The 15591-nt window shown below is 42.4% G+C and overlaps 2 protein-coding genes and 1 long non-coding RNA gene across 3 annotated transcripts in view; 1 reads left to right on the top strand and 2 right to left on the bottom strand.

The window, feature by feature from the left end:
- On the bottom strand, nucleotides 1–9781 carry LOC102205261 (elongation factor 1-alpha). The gene is made up of 8 exons (XM_005739803.1): nucleotides 9698–9781; nucleotides 8518–8670; nucleotides 7144–7323; nucleotides 6751–7047; nucleotides 6518–6668; nucleotides 4750–5006; nucleotides 3106–3340; nucleotides 1–377 (listed from the first exon to the last, which is right to left on the bottom strand). The coding sequence occupies exons 2-8, from the start codon at nucleotides 8659–8661 to the stop codon at nucleotides 253–255; spliced, it is 1389 nt and encodes a 462-aa protein (XP_005739860.1). The 5' UTR covers nucleotides 8662–8670; nucleotides 9698–9781; the 3' UTR covers nucleotides 1–252.
- Nucleotides 9782–10312: 531 nt separating this feature from the next.
- On the bottom strand, nucleotides 10313–13571 carry LOC102205551 (elongation factor 1-alpha). Its single transcript, XM_005739804.1, has 8 exons — nucleotides 13490–13571; nucleotides 12497–12651; nucleotides 11819–11998; nucleotides 11426–11722; nucleotides 11191–11341; nucleotides 10851–11107; nucleotides 10541–10775; nucleotides 10313–10453 (listed from the first exon to the last, which is right to left on the bottom strand). Exons 2-8 carry the CDS (start codon nucleotides 12638–12640, stop codon nucleotides 10329–10331), a joined length of 1389 nt encoding a protein of 462 aa, XP_005739861.1. The 5' UTR covers nucleotides 12641–12651; nucleotides 13490–13571; the 3' UTR covers nucleotides 10313–10328.
- LOC102205828 (uncharacterized) overlaps nucleotides 12005–15591 on the top strand; it is a 4096-nt gene continuing 509 nt past the window's right edge. The window contains exons 1-3 of the long non-coding RNA XR_311910.1: nucleotides 12005–12472; nucleotides 14420–14448; nucleotides 15045–15504. This is a non-coding gene — a long non-coding RNA (uncharacterized LOC102205828). The remainder of the gene's footprint in view (nucleotides 12473–14419; nucleotides 14449–15044; nucleotides 15505–15591) is intronic.

The raw sequence follows: 15591 nt of genomic DNA, 5'->3' as shown, positions 1-15591 counted from the left end.
TTTTCATTTGGCAATGTTTGAGATTTTTATTGTTTTGGTTTAAATGTAATCATGATGGTAGTTTTCCCTTGAAGGCACGAACCTTCCTTTCCTACGGAAACTCTTCCGATGGGTTTTAATCAGCATAAGCCAGTCCTTGAGTAGAGAGCTCTGCCTCAGAGAAGACGGCGCTGGATGGAAGGGGGGAAGGGAGGATGGGGCGGCCCGCTGCTGCTGAGACGCGACTTGTCGGTGGACCTCCTGCACGAGGATTCATTTCTTTTTGTCGGCTTTCTGTGCGGACTTGGTGACCTTTCCACCGCTGGCAACCTTCTTCTCGACGGACTTGATGACGCCAACGGCAACGGTCTGCCTCATGTCACGCACGGCAAAGCGGCCTGAGAGGAAGAGGGAGTAACAGGAGAGAGGAGTCAATGAGAGGCTTGAAACAAAACCTTAAAAAGTTGTTAAGTTTGAACTTCACAATTCAAAAGACAGCTTGGTTAAGTCTCATAATGGGTTATAACAACAGTTATAACAGGTTATAACTACATTAAAGAATATGTCTGTGAAGGTTCGTATGGCACAACATAGAAGAGCCACCTCCACGGGACAAGACTCGGCTGTCCATCTGCATCTAAAGGTCAAAGGTCACTCTTTCAAGGACACAAATGTTCACATTTTGGACAGAAAAGACAGATGGTTTGAAAGAGGAGTGAAAGAAGCGATCTATGTCCACTGTGAGCGACCATCTTTGAACAGAGGCGGTGGCTTACAACAAAAAACTGTCTGCCATCTATAATCCAGTTTTGAGATCCCTTCCCAGACGCCTTAACGCCCACTCATATCTTGGGCCATTTGACCTCAGGAAATCACATGATGGGGTGGGGCTAGGTTTCACAATGAGCTCACCCGAAACCTTGGCTGATGGTGACCTACACCCGTTTTCACACCTGGCTCGATGATTAGGTAGAGGATCATTAGGGGGCCCATTAAGACGAGGTGAAGCGTCTTCAAGCAACTTAAAGAAGTCCAGACGCTTTTCTTTCCAAGCTCCTTAGACTAAAGAATATTGTGCAACATTTAATAGGTCACAATACAGGAACTCCAGCAACGCTTGAAGGGAAGAGAAACAACTTTATTGCCTGACCAACAAGTTTTGGCTTGTGGACTAGGTCGGCTACTGGACTAAGTCATTAATGATGAAGACGGGGGTGAGGAGACATAATCCCCACCTGTCTTAAAATACATGCATGAAATACATAATAAGAATATTACAAATATACAAAAAACAATTAAAAAGAAAAAAAATTAATTCAAAAAGAAGTCAGTGCAGCAGTTAGATTAAAAAAAAGAGGACATCATCACATGGAAAAACATTTGTAGAAAGACAGAATGCTAGACATCTAGAATGCTACTCCTTCTTTTATTGAAAAAATAAATATAAATAAATAAATAGATAAACATTACCCATGCGAGAATGATTGACAGAGCAAAGTAACTGGTAAAAAAGAATTTAAAAAAGGGTACAGTTCACAAAAACTCATTGATAGAAAAATCTTCATTCATGCCTCTAGGGTGCAGACTCTTAAAACCGAATATCCAAAATGCTTCTCTGTTTTTTCTGGATAAAATTAATATTACCACCTCTTTGGTTTAGTTTAATGGCTTCAATGCCTAGAAAGAATAGAGGTGAATCTGGATGTTTATCATTGAAGTGTCTTGCAACAGGGCTGGTTAGATCATTCCTCTTTGTGACTTTTTCATCCTCTTCACGCACCTTGGAAGTAGGTGAAGTTGTGCCAGAAATATTTGCTGTAACATTTAATAGGTGACAACAACAACCTACATGTGAACACAGCCAAGGCCAAGGAGTAATCGACTTCAGACGAACAAAGCAATCTGAGCACTCCGCCCTCTACATTGATGGGAAGGGATAGAAAGGGTAGAAAGCTTTAGGTTCCCTGGGGTCCATATCTCGGCCAACATTACCTGCTCCACAAACATTTTCCATCAGGTAGGAAAACCACAACAAAGAATGTACTTTGTCAGGAAGCTGCATCAGGGCCCAATTAGACCAAAACTGACTGCTAATCAACTTCTACCGCTCCACCACCTTCTGACCTACTGCTGTACACTCTGGTTTAACTGCTGTACCGTGGAGGACAAGAGAAAACTGCAGCGGGTGGAGACATTTATACTGGCAGACTTCAGCGGAGAAGCAGTATCATCATCAAGGACCTGTCGCACCTGGACATCCCCCCCCCCCTCTGATAAACGCTACAGGTCAATCAGGTCAAAGACAAACAGGCTCAATAGAAACATGCCCTACTTCCACCCTGATTGAAGGTTAACGGTTAACTGTGCTGTTAACATTTATGGACATTTTCACTGTATTTATAAACTGCATTTATTGTAGTATAATGCAACCAGCATTCCTACCTCTAGTCCTAGCTCTTACTCAAAGTTCACTGCCATCACATTGCACCCTATATTGCACCTGCTCTTTTATATAGCATATATAACTTGTATATACCTTGTACATTTCTGTGTAGACACTTACGTTGTTACATACATTCACTGTGTAGGCACCTCTTAAACTTCAAGTCCATTTTTTTTGTTTCTCTTTTTTTTGTTTTGTTTTTTTTCTCTTATTCTGAAGGAATTTTAATGTTAAATTTCTATATGCTGCTAACGGAGAGATACCAAACTGTGTTTCACTGTTCTTGTAACAGTGACAATAAAGATCTATTCTATTCTATTAATCATGACAGATCACATGAGGTTAAATGATCTCAAGTAGCAGATATATTGTTAAACCTGACCATACTTTCAAATATGGAGCTGGATGTGACCCCTTTAAAGGCCCAGGGTGCTGAAATTTTTTTTTTTGGGCCACAATGAGCACCCCAAAAACACAAACTTTGTCATGATGAAGCTTCAATTAATTTCACTCGATAATAAAATTACCATAAAACCCAAAATAATTGACGGAAACACTCACAAACCGACCTGATGTAACATTCCAAGCACACAGTAATCTTAACCACGACTGCACTGTTACTGCAGCTTTAAAGGAAAGGCTGACACATAATTATCTTCGAGACAAACAGCGTTTTTACTCACCAAGGGGAGGGTACTGGGAGAAGCTCTCGACACACATGGGTTTTCCAGGCACCATGGTGATGATGGCGGCATCTCCTGACTTCAGAGCCTTGGGGTTGTCCTCAAGCTTCTTGCCAGAACGACGGTCAATCTTCTCTTTGAGCTCACTGAATTTGCAGGCGATGTGAGCGGTGTGGCAGTCCAGCACGGGGGCGTAACCCTGGGCGATCTGGCCGGGGTGGTTCAGGATGATGACCTATGACGGGAGAAATGAGGGAAGTGATGTACTTCGAGATAAATATCCTTCCTCAGTTTATTACTGGACTTCTATTTGTGACAGAAATAACCGAAATGAGGAGGGGGGGGGGGGGGGGCTATCCAGGATTGTATTCCTTTCTGGATTAAGCTCCAAAAACATTTCCTTCAACTTTAACATTTTTAGTTTTCTGTGCAGCTTTTCTTAGGGGGATATCTGTCGATGAAGATGTGCTTTTAAACAAACTGGTTTAAATTCTCGTACTCATGCTTGGTTTAATCACAGCTAAGAGGCCTAAGTGGAAATACTTGGACTACATTAAATAAGGACTCCACTTGCTGATTTTTTTCTCTACTATCGGGAGACTTCGCCTCAGAATAGGATAGACAGTCATGTAATTCTGTCATTTTTTACCTGAATAAATGTAGACATAAACAGTGATGAGGCATACCATAGTTTTCAGATTAAAAAAAAATCAGATAAATGAGTAATTAAAAAATTACATTTTAATTCAAAAGTGTCAAAATAGGTAATAGACACTATATGATTTACTTGGTTTAAAACTTTTCAAACAAAAGCTATTTATTTATTTGTGAAGGACCTCTTGCCTGCAGTACCTTCACAATCCAGCAGGGGTCCACCTGTATTTTGTTTTTGCTTTTATTTGTTTGTCAGCCATTATTTAGTGGTCAGTTTGTTTTTTCCATATGCAGGTATGGGAAACAGGACAAATAAAGCCCAAGACAAACCTTAAAACAGCAAAACAAACGATGTTTCTCAAACCTTTGACAGCTCTAAAGAAAACAAAGCGCTCTTTACATTGAACTGATAAAGATCCCCTTTAATGCTCAGTGGTTAAAATGTGTAACTAATAAATCATGATTGATTTACAAACTGGGTGAGCTGATTCCCGAAATCAGGGCTGTGGTACACTGGTGGGGCCTGCAGATGCTGCAGGTAAGCCACGAGAAGTCATTTATCATTAACCTGTTAACAGAAAGGCTTCATTTTCAGTTTTGTGAATTAGTTCACAATTATCAACAAATATCGACATTAAAGAATGAAATTACTTCTAAAGAACTTAGACTGGAGTAGGGGCTGTCAGGAGGCAGAGGTAAAGTAATGATGTGCCTTCTTGGCCAGAGTCTTTCCTGATAAATAAATAAATAAATGGGGAATCACTCTTAACATGGAAACCATCGGAAGACTGAAAGGAATCAGTGAATTAATAAGAAGAAACTATTTCATTTTAAATGTATGTATTTATGGGTGGCCCTGAGATTAGTTTGGATTTAAGCAGCGTAAAGCATTATACTGAAGTGTTGCTGTGTACCTGCTTCATGTATAATCTACAAAAATAACTGTGTGCATGTTTATTATCACATGTTTAATCTTTTCTTTATGCTTACCTGGGCGGTGAAGTTCTCCGCAGCCTGGGGTGGGTCGTTCTTGCTGTCGCCGGCCACGTTTCCACGGCGGATTTCCTTGACGGAGACGTTCTTGACGTTGAAGCCGACGTTGTCACCGGGCAGAGCTTCAGACAGAGACTCGTGGTGCATCTCCACGGACTTCACCTCTGTGGTCAGGTTGGGGGGAGCGAAAGTGACGACCATGCCGGGCTTCAGGATACCGGTCTCAACACGGCCGACGGGAACGGTTCCGATACCTGACGGAAGGGAGAGAAGTCAGCGCTCCTCCATATCTGACTTGTCTTTTTTTTTAGTATTCAAGCTTTTCTGCTTTTGTAAATAAAGACTGATCTGATTGGTTAAACACTTAAAACAGTGAGGAAGAGGCGGCTGGGTTTTTATTGTGTACTGTTTTTAGTATTAATAATAAAATTACATTTGTAAGTCCTGTAAAACCAGAGGTAGAAGAAGCTTCATAGAATTTAAAATAATAGCAGCAGTAAAGAAATAAAATAGTCCAAAAACATATAAACAAAGAAATACATTTTAATAGTTAAAGATAAATAAAGCTTAAACAACTTAAAACAATAAAAGTAGGGTGTTTTGATTCTGGAATCTAACGTGGCTTTAATGTTATCAACTAAACTGAGGTGACAAGATTTTCATAATTAAATATCCTCTTTGCTTTTCCTGATATATTATTTCAAACTACCCAAGATGTTTATGAAGGAGGTTTTACAGTTTTCTTATTAATCACTCTTAAAAGCACTGGATGTAACACAATACAAAACAGCACTGCAAAGTATTTAGATTACTTTTTTTGTCGTAAAAATGAACACAACGAGTGATTTGCCAGTGATTTTGTTACTTTTACAATCATCAAATCAGCAATCAGATCCTGTTATAAGGTATTTCTTTGTTATTTCTGTTGTGACAAAACAAAAAACATAAAATAGAAAACCCCTGAAATATTTGTACTGCTTCTGTCCATCTTTGACTCTCATAACAATCAGCTCTACATTACACTCACGCAATCCTGCAGCTGGGGTCGGCAAACGTAATGACAGCAAGTTCGACCTTTAGATTGTTTAAGTATTTTCATTATTTCCTGCTGGTGCTCAGATACTACTGAGGAGAACGATGCTGATGCTACAGCTCTGAAACGGCAATGAGGGAAATTAATAAGCTTGTTGCTGGTGATTTCAGAGTAGAGGAACAGAGCGGTTGTCGGAGTCAGACTATTTGTGTTTTGTTTGCAGCTATATTAGTTTTGAGAGTCCAAAAACCATTAAAAGTTATCCATAAACTCTGCAGGTGCACTGCACAGATGCAAATCTGTATATAATAAAAGAATAATAAACTAATTAAAAGCATAAACTTGGATGGTTTTTACCACACAGCAAGTCGTATCATTATTCAAATTATTGCATTAAAAATGTTCCAGAAGGCACAAAAAGCACAAACAGGGTCTGAAGGTCCAGTCCAGACACCGATTAGTGGAAGTGAGGTCAGGAAGTCAACAATAAATCTGTGTCAATCTCAGCAATCACACCTCTTAACTTTAAACTTTAACCAAATCCAAATAAATTACTTTTTTAAAACTACCTTTAGAGGTAGTTTTTTACTGTAGGCATTTAAAAATGGGAGTTTGCGGGCACTGACTCGCTTTTGGAGCCAGCCACGAGTGGGAAGAGACACGGGTTTTACCTTTTCCTTGAGACGCGTGATGACTTACTGGTTTTACAGGGTGCTGTGTGGCTTTACTTACCGCCAATCTTGTAGACGTCCTGCAGGGGCAGACGCAGAGGTTTGTCGGTGGGGCGGGAAGGTGGCATGATGGAGTCCAGAGCCTCCAGCAGGGTGGTGCCTGTGGCTCCGCCTTCCTTGCGCTCGATCTTCCAGCCCTTGAACCAGGCCATCTAAAGTGTAGAAAATGAGAGGAAGTGAAGAGAAAGACTCTTCGAGCAGACGTCTACACTGGGGTGTGTTTGAATCCCTCACCTTGTCACTGGGCTCCAGCATGTTGTCTCCGTGCCATCCGGAGATGGGGACGAAGGCAACCGTGGCGGGGTTGTAGCCGATCTTTTTGATGTAGGCGCTCACTTCCTTGGTGATTTCCTCAAAACGCTTCTGGCTGTAGGGGGGCTCGGTGGAGTCCATCTTGTTGACTCCGACGATGAGCTGCTTTACACCCAGAGTGTAGGCCAGCAGGGCGTGCTCACGGGTCTGGCCGTTCTTGGAGATACCAGCCTCGAACTCACCAACACCAGCAGCAACGATCAGCACAGCGCAGTCAGCCTGAAAATGAACACCAGGATGCAGATTAGATCCAAGTCCACTGCAAGGCGAAGTTTGCAGGAGTCAAATCCTCATGTTGGAGCTTATTGTTTTTACCTGGGAGGTACCAGTGATCATGTTCTTGATGAAGTCTCTGTGTCCAGGGGCATCAATAATGGTCACGTAGTACTTGCTGGTCTCGAACTTCCACAGAGCGATATCGATGGTGATACCACGCTCACGCTCGGCCTTCAGTTTGTCCAGCACCCAGGCGTACTTGAAGGAGCCCTTTCCCATCTGAACCACAAAAAGCAAAGTAGAGGGAAGAATCAGTCAGAAAGGTTTAACAGAAGAGATTTTATTTAATCGGTTTTATTCATAGATCTGAGAAAACTGAAGTCCAGCTTTATCAGAACTGAATTTAGAGAATTTTACTTTCCTATTTTAATTTATTGTTAATCTTATAGAAATACAAGCATCCTTCACCACAGTGTTCATGACCTTGAACCTTTGAAAAAATACAAATACTAAACTCCAGTTAATCCCTTAATCTGAAAAGGTAAAATCACCTTTTAACTGGCTCATAATGAGCTTTTTAAGGGGTGATTATGCAACTATGCTAGACAGACAATCTGAGTTAGCTTGTTTAACAGAAGTACATCCCGAAAAGGTTGATTCTGTTAATCTGGTTGCAGCGTTTTCAGAGGTATATGCTGCAGTAAAATTACTGTGTTAAGGTTAAACAGTCAACCAGAATAGTTTCTGTATGTTTTTGTATGGTTTGTGAATTGATTAAAACAGGTTTTCTTATGAAAATGCTGCATTTTTCTGCCTTGTGTTTGTCTTTGTTAAATTCTTGTGTTCAAGGTCTGCTAAGCATTCTTTGGCATCCTTCAATGTCTGTGCCTTACTGAGCCCTAGGTTTCAGTGCTAATATCCTGTATTCATCCTAGTCCTATCGTAGAATACAGAATGTATCCAAAAACATTGGTTATTGGAACATTTCATGTTATAATATACAAGTAAAAAATTATAACAGATATAATTTTCATGATATATATCATGTATAATGATATTGTATGGTCTTTACATTAGATTATAAACCACCTTAAGGGGAAAGCAGTGATTTGTCGCTATATTAAAAAATGAATTGAATGTTTAATAAATTTCACTTTCAATGTTTAATTAATTCAATTTCCCCTAAAATGTTGCGCAATCTTAAATATATAATTATATACAAGCAAGATTTTAACTCTTATTTTGCACGACATAAATTAACCTAACATTTAAATCTTTATGCGTATTTTGCGCTTGAGGGCAGTGTGTATTTTTTAACAGTAGATGGCGGTTTTACCCAAATAATATCATTGAACAGTTATTCCACCACACCCCACCGTCTACTGTTATGGCATTTTACCTCAGAGTCTCACTGTTATATCCCATACAGTGTTTATGCGGTAAAAAGCTTAAGATTAGGCCGCAGTCACCCACCTCAGCGGCTTCCTTCTCAAACTTCTCGATGGTTCTCTTGTCGATTCCTCCGCACTTGTAGATCAGGTGACCGGTGGTGGTGGACTTGCCGGAGTCGACATGTCCGATGACCACGATGTTAATATGGGTCTTTTCCTTTCCCATTTCGATTTACTGTTTTTAAACAACATGAAGAGCAGTCATTTCCACTTTTCAAATACATAATGTGCCATATATAATAGTAGTTGTCCCCAAAATGGTGTGAGCCCAGTGAACGCCATTGTGGCTCATTGCCTTCACCGAACGTTAAGGATCCCTGTTTTTCTGCAGTTATTAAATTAATGGGGGATTCGTGTTTAATAAAATGAAATAATTCAGGCTCCAATTTATCTCACAGGCCTTGTTCTTGGTCATTCCCCAGGAGTTTTATGAAGCCAATTAAATTGAAAATTAACTTGTCAAAATGTAGTAATAAACTGTTTCTTTCCACTTTGCTGTAACTGCGGCATTAGAGGTTAAGTAATGTTAGCTAGGCGGTCCTTGCGCAACAAAAAATACGCAAAGTCGTATGAATTGTAAATGGCTGCAGTATGCTAATATACGTTTTGAACATAAGAGACTATTGGGGAGGGGGTGCTTTTTCTTCCTCTTTTTTTTAAATAAAGGACACCATCTATAAACATTGAGGACATCGAGGTGGGACGCTGATGAGTCACACGCCATGTGCGTGCTGGATGAAAACCGGCTCCTCTCCTCCATGTTGCACCCGTCGGGAGCGCGGAGCCGCCATGTTGTCAACTGATGCAAGCGCGCACCCGAACATACAGCATTGAGAGTCAATGCGCGCGTTCACGCAGGTAGAAAGAACAGGGCTACCATGACTGGCAGAAACAACCTGGCAACTCGTTTTTGACATCTGTCCCCAGCGCCTGCCTAAAAATCCTGATGTGGACCCTTACAAGTGAGCCAGACAGGCTAAAACGAGCCAGGAGAAGCAAATAAGGTGAGCTGGCACGTTTTAAACCTTTCAATGAGAATTCTTAATGCTACGTTTCACTGAATGGATTACTAAGGTTTCTGGCTCTAGCCATCAGTTGATGATTTAAAGGATTTAAGCCCTCTACTACCCCAGCTTTTGTGGAAATGCATCAATGCTAAAAATTTAGCTCCAATAGCTGCATTTTAAATTAAATTCACCAACCTGTGTCCAGCAACTACCAAGACGTCCAGAGATTTCGAGCAGAGGCAAAAAAAGGACAGAGCGTGATCTCTCCGGTGTTTATATACCGAACTAGAGGAGAGGGAGGGATGTGCATTGCTCTTGCTGTGTGTCAGACTAAAATAAGGGGTGCTATTGGCTGGGGTGGCATATCTCCTATGGAGGCGATTGGATGACAAGTGCATCACTGGACACAAATAGCATGGATAAAAAACAGCTGCAGCACATGACAGAGGCTCGCCTGTCATACCAGCTGCAACTGAAGGATACAGACAAGCCAATTTCAATTTTTTCGGAGACAATATTTTATTAGTTACCAGCAGCTTCTTTCCAATCAAATGTGGCATTTTAACATTGAGATACAGTTCTAAATCATTTCCAACTTAAACTCAACTGAGAAGAGGCACTGTCATGTGATTCAGGTAAGTGACAATGCCATAGAGTTCTTTTTCCTGCGAAAACTCTTGCGATGGGTTTTAATCAGCATAAGCCAGTCCTTGAGTATAGAGCTGTGCCTCAGCGAGGATGATCCAGGGTGGGAGGAAGATGTAAGGGAAGATGTTGCCCGCTGCTGCCAGCACACGTCTTGTTGATGGATTCCCTGAACGGCCATTCATTTCTTGCCCTTCTGAGCCTTCTCTGCAGCCTTGGTTGTCTTTCCAGACACTTCCTTGGGGATAACAGACTTGATGACACCGACAGCCACTGTCTGCCTCATGTCACGCACGGCGAAACGACCTGAAATAGGAGCAGGGGAAAGGTGGGGTTAGCTGCTGTACATTATGCCTAGTCAAATCAAGTAGGGCTTCTGGGAAGCAAACTTACCGAGGGGAGGGTAGTTGGAGAAGGACTCCACAACCATGGGCTTCTGTGGGATCAGTTTGACAATGGCGGCATCTCCGGATTTGACGAACTTGGGGCTGTCCTCAAGCTTCTTGCCAGAACGACGGTCGATCTTCTCAACCAGCTCGCTGAACTTGCAAGCAATGTGGGCAGTGTGGCAATCTAGCACAGGGGCATAGCCTGCAGCGATCTGACCGGGGTGGTTCAGGATGATGACCTGTGGACACGCTAAAAGTTAGCAAATTCCATAACCCAACCCTAAGACGCTCAGCACCATTGTCACCACACCAACCTGAGCGTTGAAGCTCTCAGCACCCTTAGGTGGGTCGTTCTTGCTGTCGCCAGCAACGTATCCACGACGGATTTCCTTGACGGAGACGTTCTTGACGTTGAAGCCAACGTTGTCACCGGGCACGGCCTCGGGCAGAGACTCGTGGTGCATCTCCACAGACTTCACCTCAGTGGTCAGGTTGACTGGGGCGAAGGTGACGACGGTGCCGGGCTTGATGATACCAGTTTCAACACGGCCGACGGGTACAGTTCCAATACCTGAGAAATTAAAACATTGTTAAAGCACCAAAAAACATGGGTGTAGTGCAATACTAGCCTTTTAGTACTATGACAGTTCTCACCGCCAATCTTGTAGACGTCCTGCAGGGGCAGACGGAGGGGCTTGTCAGTGGGGCGGGAAGGTGGCAGGATGGCATCCAGAGCCTCCAGCAGGGTGGTTCCAGAGGCATTGCCGTCCTTGCGCTCGATCTTCCATCCCTTGAACCAGCTCATCTACAGACAAAAGTCATTGATGGTTTAGTCCATGTTCATTCAGATTAGCAAATTGAGATGTGTGGAATGGCTAGCAGTCCTCACCTTGTCACTGGTCTCCAGCATGTTGTCTCCGTGCCATCCAGAGATGGGGACGAAGGCAACGGCGGCGGGGTTGTAGCCGATCTTCTTGATGTAGGCGCTCACTTCCTTGGTGATTTCCTCGAAACGAGCCTGGCTGTAGGGGGGCTCGGTGGAGTCCATCTTGTTGACTCCAACGATGAGCTGCTTTACACCCAGAGTGAAGGCCAGCAGAGCGTGCTCACGGGTCTGGCCGTTCTTGGAGATACCAGCCTCGAACTCACCAACACCAGCAGCAACGATCAGCACAGCGCAGTCAGCCTGAAAAGCAACACCAGGATGCAGATTAGATCCAAGTCCGCTGCAAGGCGAAGTTTGCAGGAGTCAAATCCTCATGTTGGAGCTTATTGTTTTTACCTGGGAGGTACCAGTGATCATGTTCTTGATGAAGTCTCTGTGTCCAGGGGCATCAATAATGGTCACGTAGTACTTGCTGGTCTCGAACTTCCACAGAGCGATATCGATGGTGATACCACGCTCACGCTCGGCCTTCAGTTTGTCCAGCACCCAGGCGTACTTGAAGGAGCCCTTTCCCATCTGAACGGGAAGAAATTAATGAAATTTAAGGTCACAATCCAAATATCTACATGGAAAATTTCAATGTGGATCCTAAGATATAAATTTTAAGTGCATTCAGTATTCAAATTACCAGGAGCCCCCCTCCTCAAAAAGGGACCTTAAATCACCTATGATAGGTACAAACATAAAACCCACAATTTTCCAAAAGCATTAAAAGTATTTCTAAGACTTAGTGTATGCAAGTCATATTCAAACAGGTTGTACTTTGTTTTGTGCATAAATTTTAAGGATTTCTGTTCACTGGAGGCCTCAGACTGTCAGACAAAGTGCACATTCACCACCAGTGCTCTGCGCGCGATAAGCCCCACCCCGCATGCGCGCACACGGCTGTTACACCCTCGTGCCGGGCAGTTGAGCTCAGAGGAAGGCATGCCGACGCCGCCATCTTGGACTTTTTAACAGAAACTGTTTTCAAGACAAAATGGATAAAATGTAAATAAATACACAAGCTCTTACCTCAGCGGCTTCCTTCTCAAACTTCTCGATGGTTCTCTTGTCGATTCCTCCGCACTTGTAGATCAAGTGACCGGTGGAGGTGGACTTGCCGGAGTCGACATGGCCAATGACCACGATGTTAATGTGGGTCTTTTCCTTTCCCATTGTTTTAGTTTCTGTGGGCAAGATTAAATTAAAATAAAAATTGCGTTAGGCTTACTATTAAGTACCCGTTAGGCTTCGTTAACAGACATGCATGTACAACTAAGCTATCGCATCTTGAGCCCGGTTACATTAGGAAACCATCCCGGCATGTAGGCATAATGAAAGGCGGTGGAAAAACAACAAAGCCTACTGAAACGTATTGTCTTTTTAATTTATACGGAGTTAAAAACTGAAATTCAACTCCATGGCTACTCGGGCGCTAGGCTTTAGCCGCTAGCAGGCGGCTGCTACTGCTAGGCCTCACTCGGCCACAAGCCAGCCGAGACACGTGTTACTCCACTGGGCCACGTCGGATAAAGTTACAAAGATCGCCAAATATTCAGAAGCTCTCTCGTCCGGACTTCAAGCACCTGTTGCCGGATAAATACGGGCAGTTGTTTCAGTGAGGAGAGAGAAGAAATGCCATTCAAGCATCTTCGGATCTCCGGTCTTGCAGCCCTCCTTTGTTCCCGTTGCCCACTCTACATTTTCTCCTCCCTCGTAAAAAAATCTTTCGTCAAAAGTTTAAAAACAGCATCCAGTAAACCCACTAACGCACAAACCTCACAAAAAACTATCATGTTAAATACAATCAGGCGAGAACGACCTTTACCATTTTTTAGGATTAATTCCCTCGAAAATTAAATCCACAGGTTAGTGTCAAGTTACGTAACCGAAAAAGCAAAGTTTGGGATTAAACGAAAGAAGCACAAAGAAGATGCTAACGCCTAAACAAATCACGTTTAACTACAACCGTTAAAGGCCCGAGGCCGGGTCCCTCTCTATGTGAAGAATGGGAGCTAAACTCACCGGTGTTTCTGGGTTTTCACGGCCAAAGCTGCTGCCCCTAAGCCAGGTAACAGAAAGAGGAAGAGTGGGGCCGGACTGGGAGGTTTTATACTCAATGGGAGGCGGCCTCATTTCCCGTCACCCTCCCCGGCGCAAAACCCCGCAAATCACACACATTCCTGCAAAAAACGTCAGCACGCCGCCGAATGAAGCCCTGCAACATGCATCATGTCTCATCAGTGATATGAATAAAATCAAAAAACATAATAATAATAATTAATTAATAAAATTAAAAAAAATCTCCAGGGGAGAAACGAGGGTGACTTAAAAGATACAGAAAAACACATCTTTAAAGTTAGATTTCACACAAATTCCTCCACTTTTATTATGAAAAGGTGCACACTTTTACATTTTCCAGACATCAGAACACAAAATGCTAGGATGCTGAGGGAAAATAATAATAATCTACTTTAATGCTATTTAAGTGAAATATGTGTAGTATTGTTGTACATTAAAGAGTACTTTTATTATATTTTAGTTTTTTTTTTCTTAGGTATAAATGATGTAATTTGGCAGCACCCATAGAGCTTTTAGAAAGAAAACATTAGCAGCACTCAAGTCAAGGAAAAAATTAACTAGTAGAATGTACTTTACTAAAGCTACGTATACACGTTTATTAGTATATTAGGTGGCCAAGAAATGACTGGAAGATGCATAAACCTCTGTTAAGGGAAAAAAGACTCGTGTCCATAACAGTCAAGCTTCCAGTCTCCCAAAAGGTCTGTTTATGCCAGGAAAAACCCTGATTCTTATTTATAATAATTCAGGCTTATAATTAGCACTGCAGTCAAACCCTTCAGAAAATAATGGGAAAAGGGGATTGCATCTGTGTTTTATTTTTAAAAAATGTTTTAAATATTCATGATAATTCACTGATTTTATGTTTTTCAGGGACATCCGAGCAGAAACGTCACACACAGGTAACAGAATTTTGATTATTTTAATCACAATTTATGTTTTAGAAGTTTCAAACCTCAATCCAAAGTCCCTGAGGACACTCCCCACTTCCAACTACTGTTAACACTGGGTCGTCTCATCAGTCTGATAAGATTATTTAAATCCAATGAGATTCAAAGAGCACCCAGGGTGGGGGGAAAGATGAAACCCCACTGTTTTCAAGACACCCTATCAGCCACACATCTACATTCCTGGCAGCTGGGTGTGAACATGTTTGATTGAATTAAAAGTGGGGGCTTGTTTACAACTGCAAACCAAAGCATGGTGGGAAATCCAAAAATATATATCTAAATCTTAAGAATATTTACAGCTAATGTGGCCACATTTTCTCTGTGCACCTCCCTGGTAAATCTGTACATTGTGAATAATTAAAACAAATAAAATAAAGGTGGAATAAGGCTGAGAACTCGGTCAGAGGATGCTGCTTGGAGGTCAGGAGGTCAGATTCTGCCTCTTCCTCGTCACTCTGGCATGTTGCCCAACACAGAGGCAGCTGGCTTCCCCTGGTACTCTCTCACATACATACACACTAAATACTGGCTCGGCTTTCTCTTTGCAGTTCAGGTAGCAGGCACTTCGACTTGGCAGCTGCTGCCTTCACTCAGCACCAAGCACAGCGATGGCGAGGGGGGTGGGGGACAGAGTGAAAAGCTTGAGAGGTGGGTAGGGAGATAAGAAGAGAGCACGGAGGAGATAAGAGCAGAAAGAGCGCGGTGTGGAGCAGCAGGACATTTACAGTTGTTAAAGAGCTCATCTTGGCAGACACCTTTTAAAGTGTAGGTCTTTTTATACGCAAATCACCAGTAAATGCACTGCTTATGCATGCATGTGAATTGCTCTTAATGTTTGACTATAAACCAGTTCTGCTGTGTTTTACATCTTTAAATATAACCCGTCAGACGAGCTACAGATGAGGAGCCACGCCAATAACACAATGAAAGATTTAAATGTATTCACAGGGTGGATAACTGCCATTCTCCAGGAAGGGTGTAAAAATGTGAGCCTCAACAAGCTCGCAGGTAACTGGTAACCAAACACACCACATGTGGATGTGATTCTGTGAACCCCTTTCATCATAAATCTGTGTTTTCCCTGCACATAAAAGG

Source organism: Pundamilia nyererei, unplaced genomic scaffold (genome assembly GCF_000239375.1).
Source record: "Pundamilia nyererei isolate P.nyererei 1_Seehausen unplaced genomic scaffold, PunNye1.0 scaffold00093, whole genome shotgun sequence".
In the NCBI taxonomy this organism is placed as follows: domain Eukaryota; kingdom Metazoa; phylum Chordata; class Actinopteri; order Cichliformes; family Cichlidae; genus Pundamilia; species Pundamilia nyererei.
The sequence above is the reverse complement of the archived record's forward strand: the minus strand, read 5'-3'. Positions and strand labels throughout refer to the sequence as shown.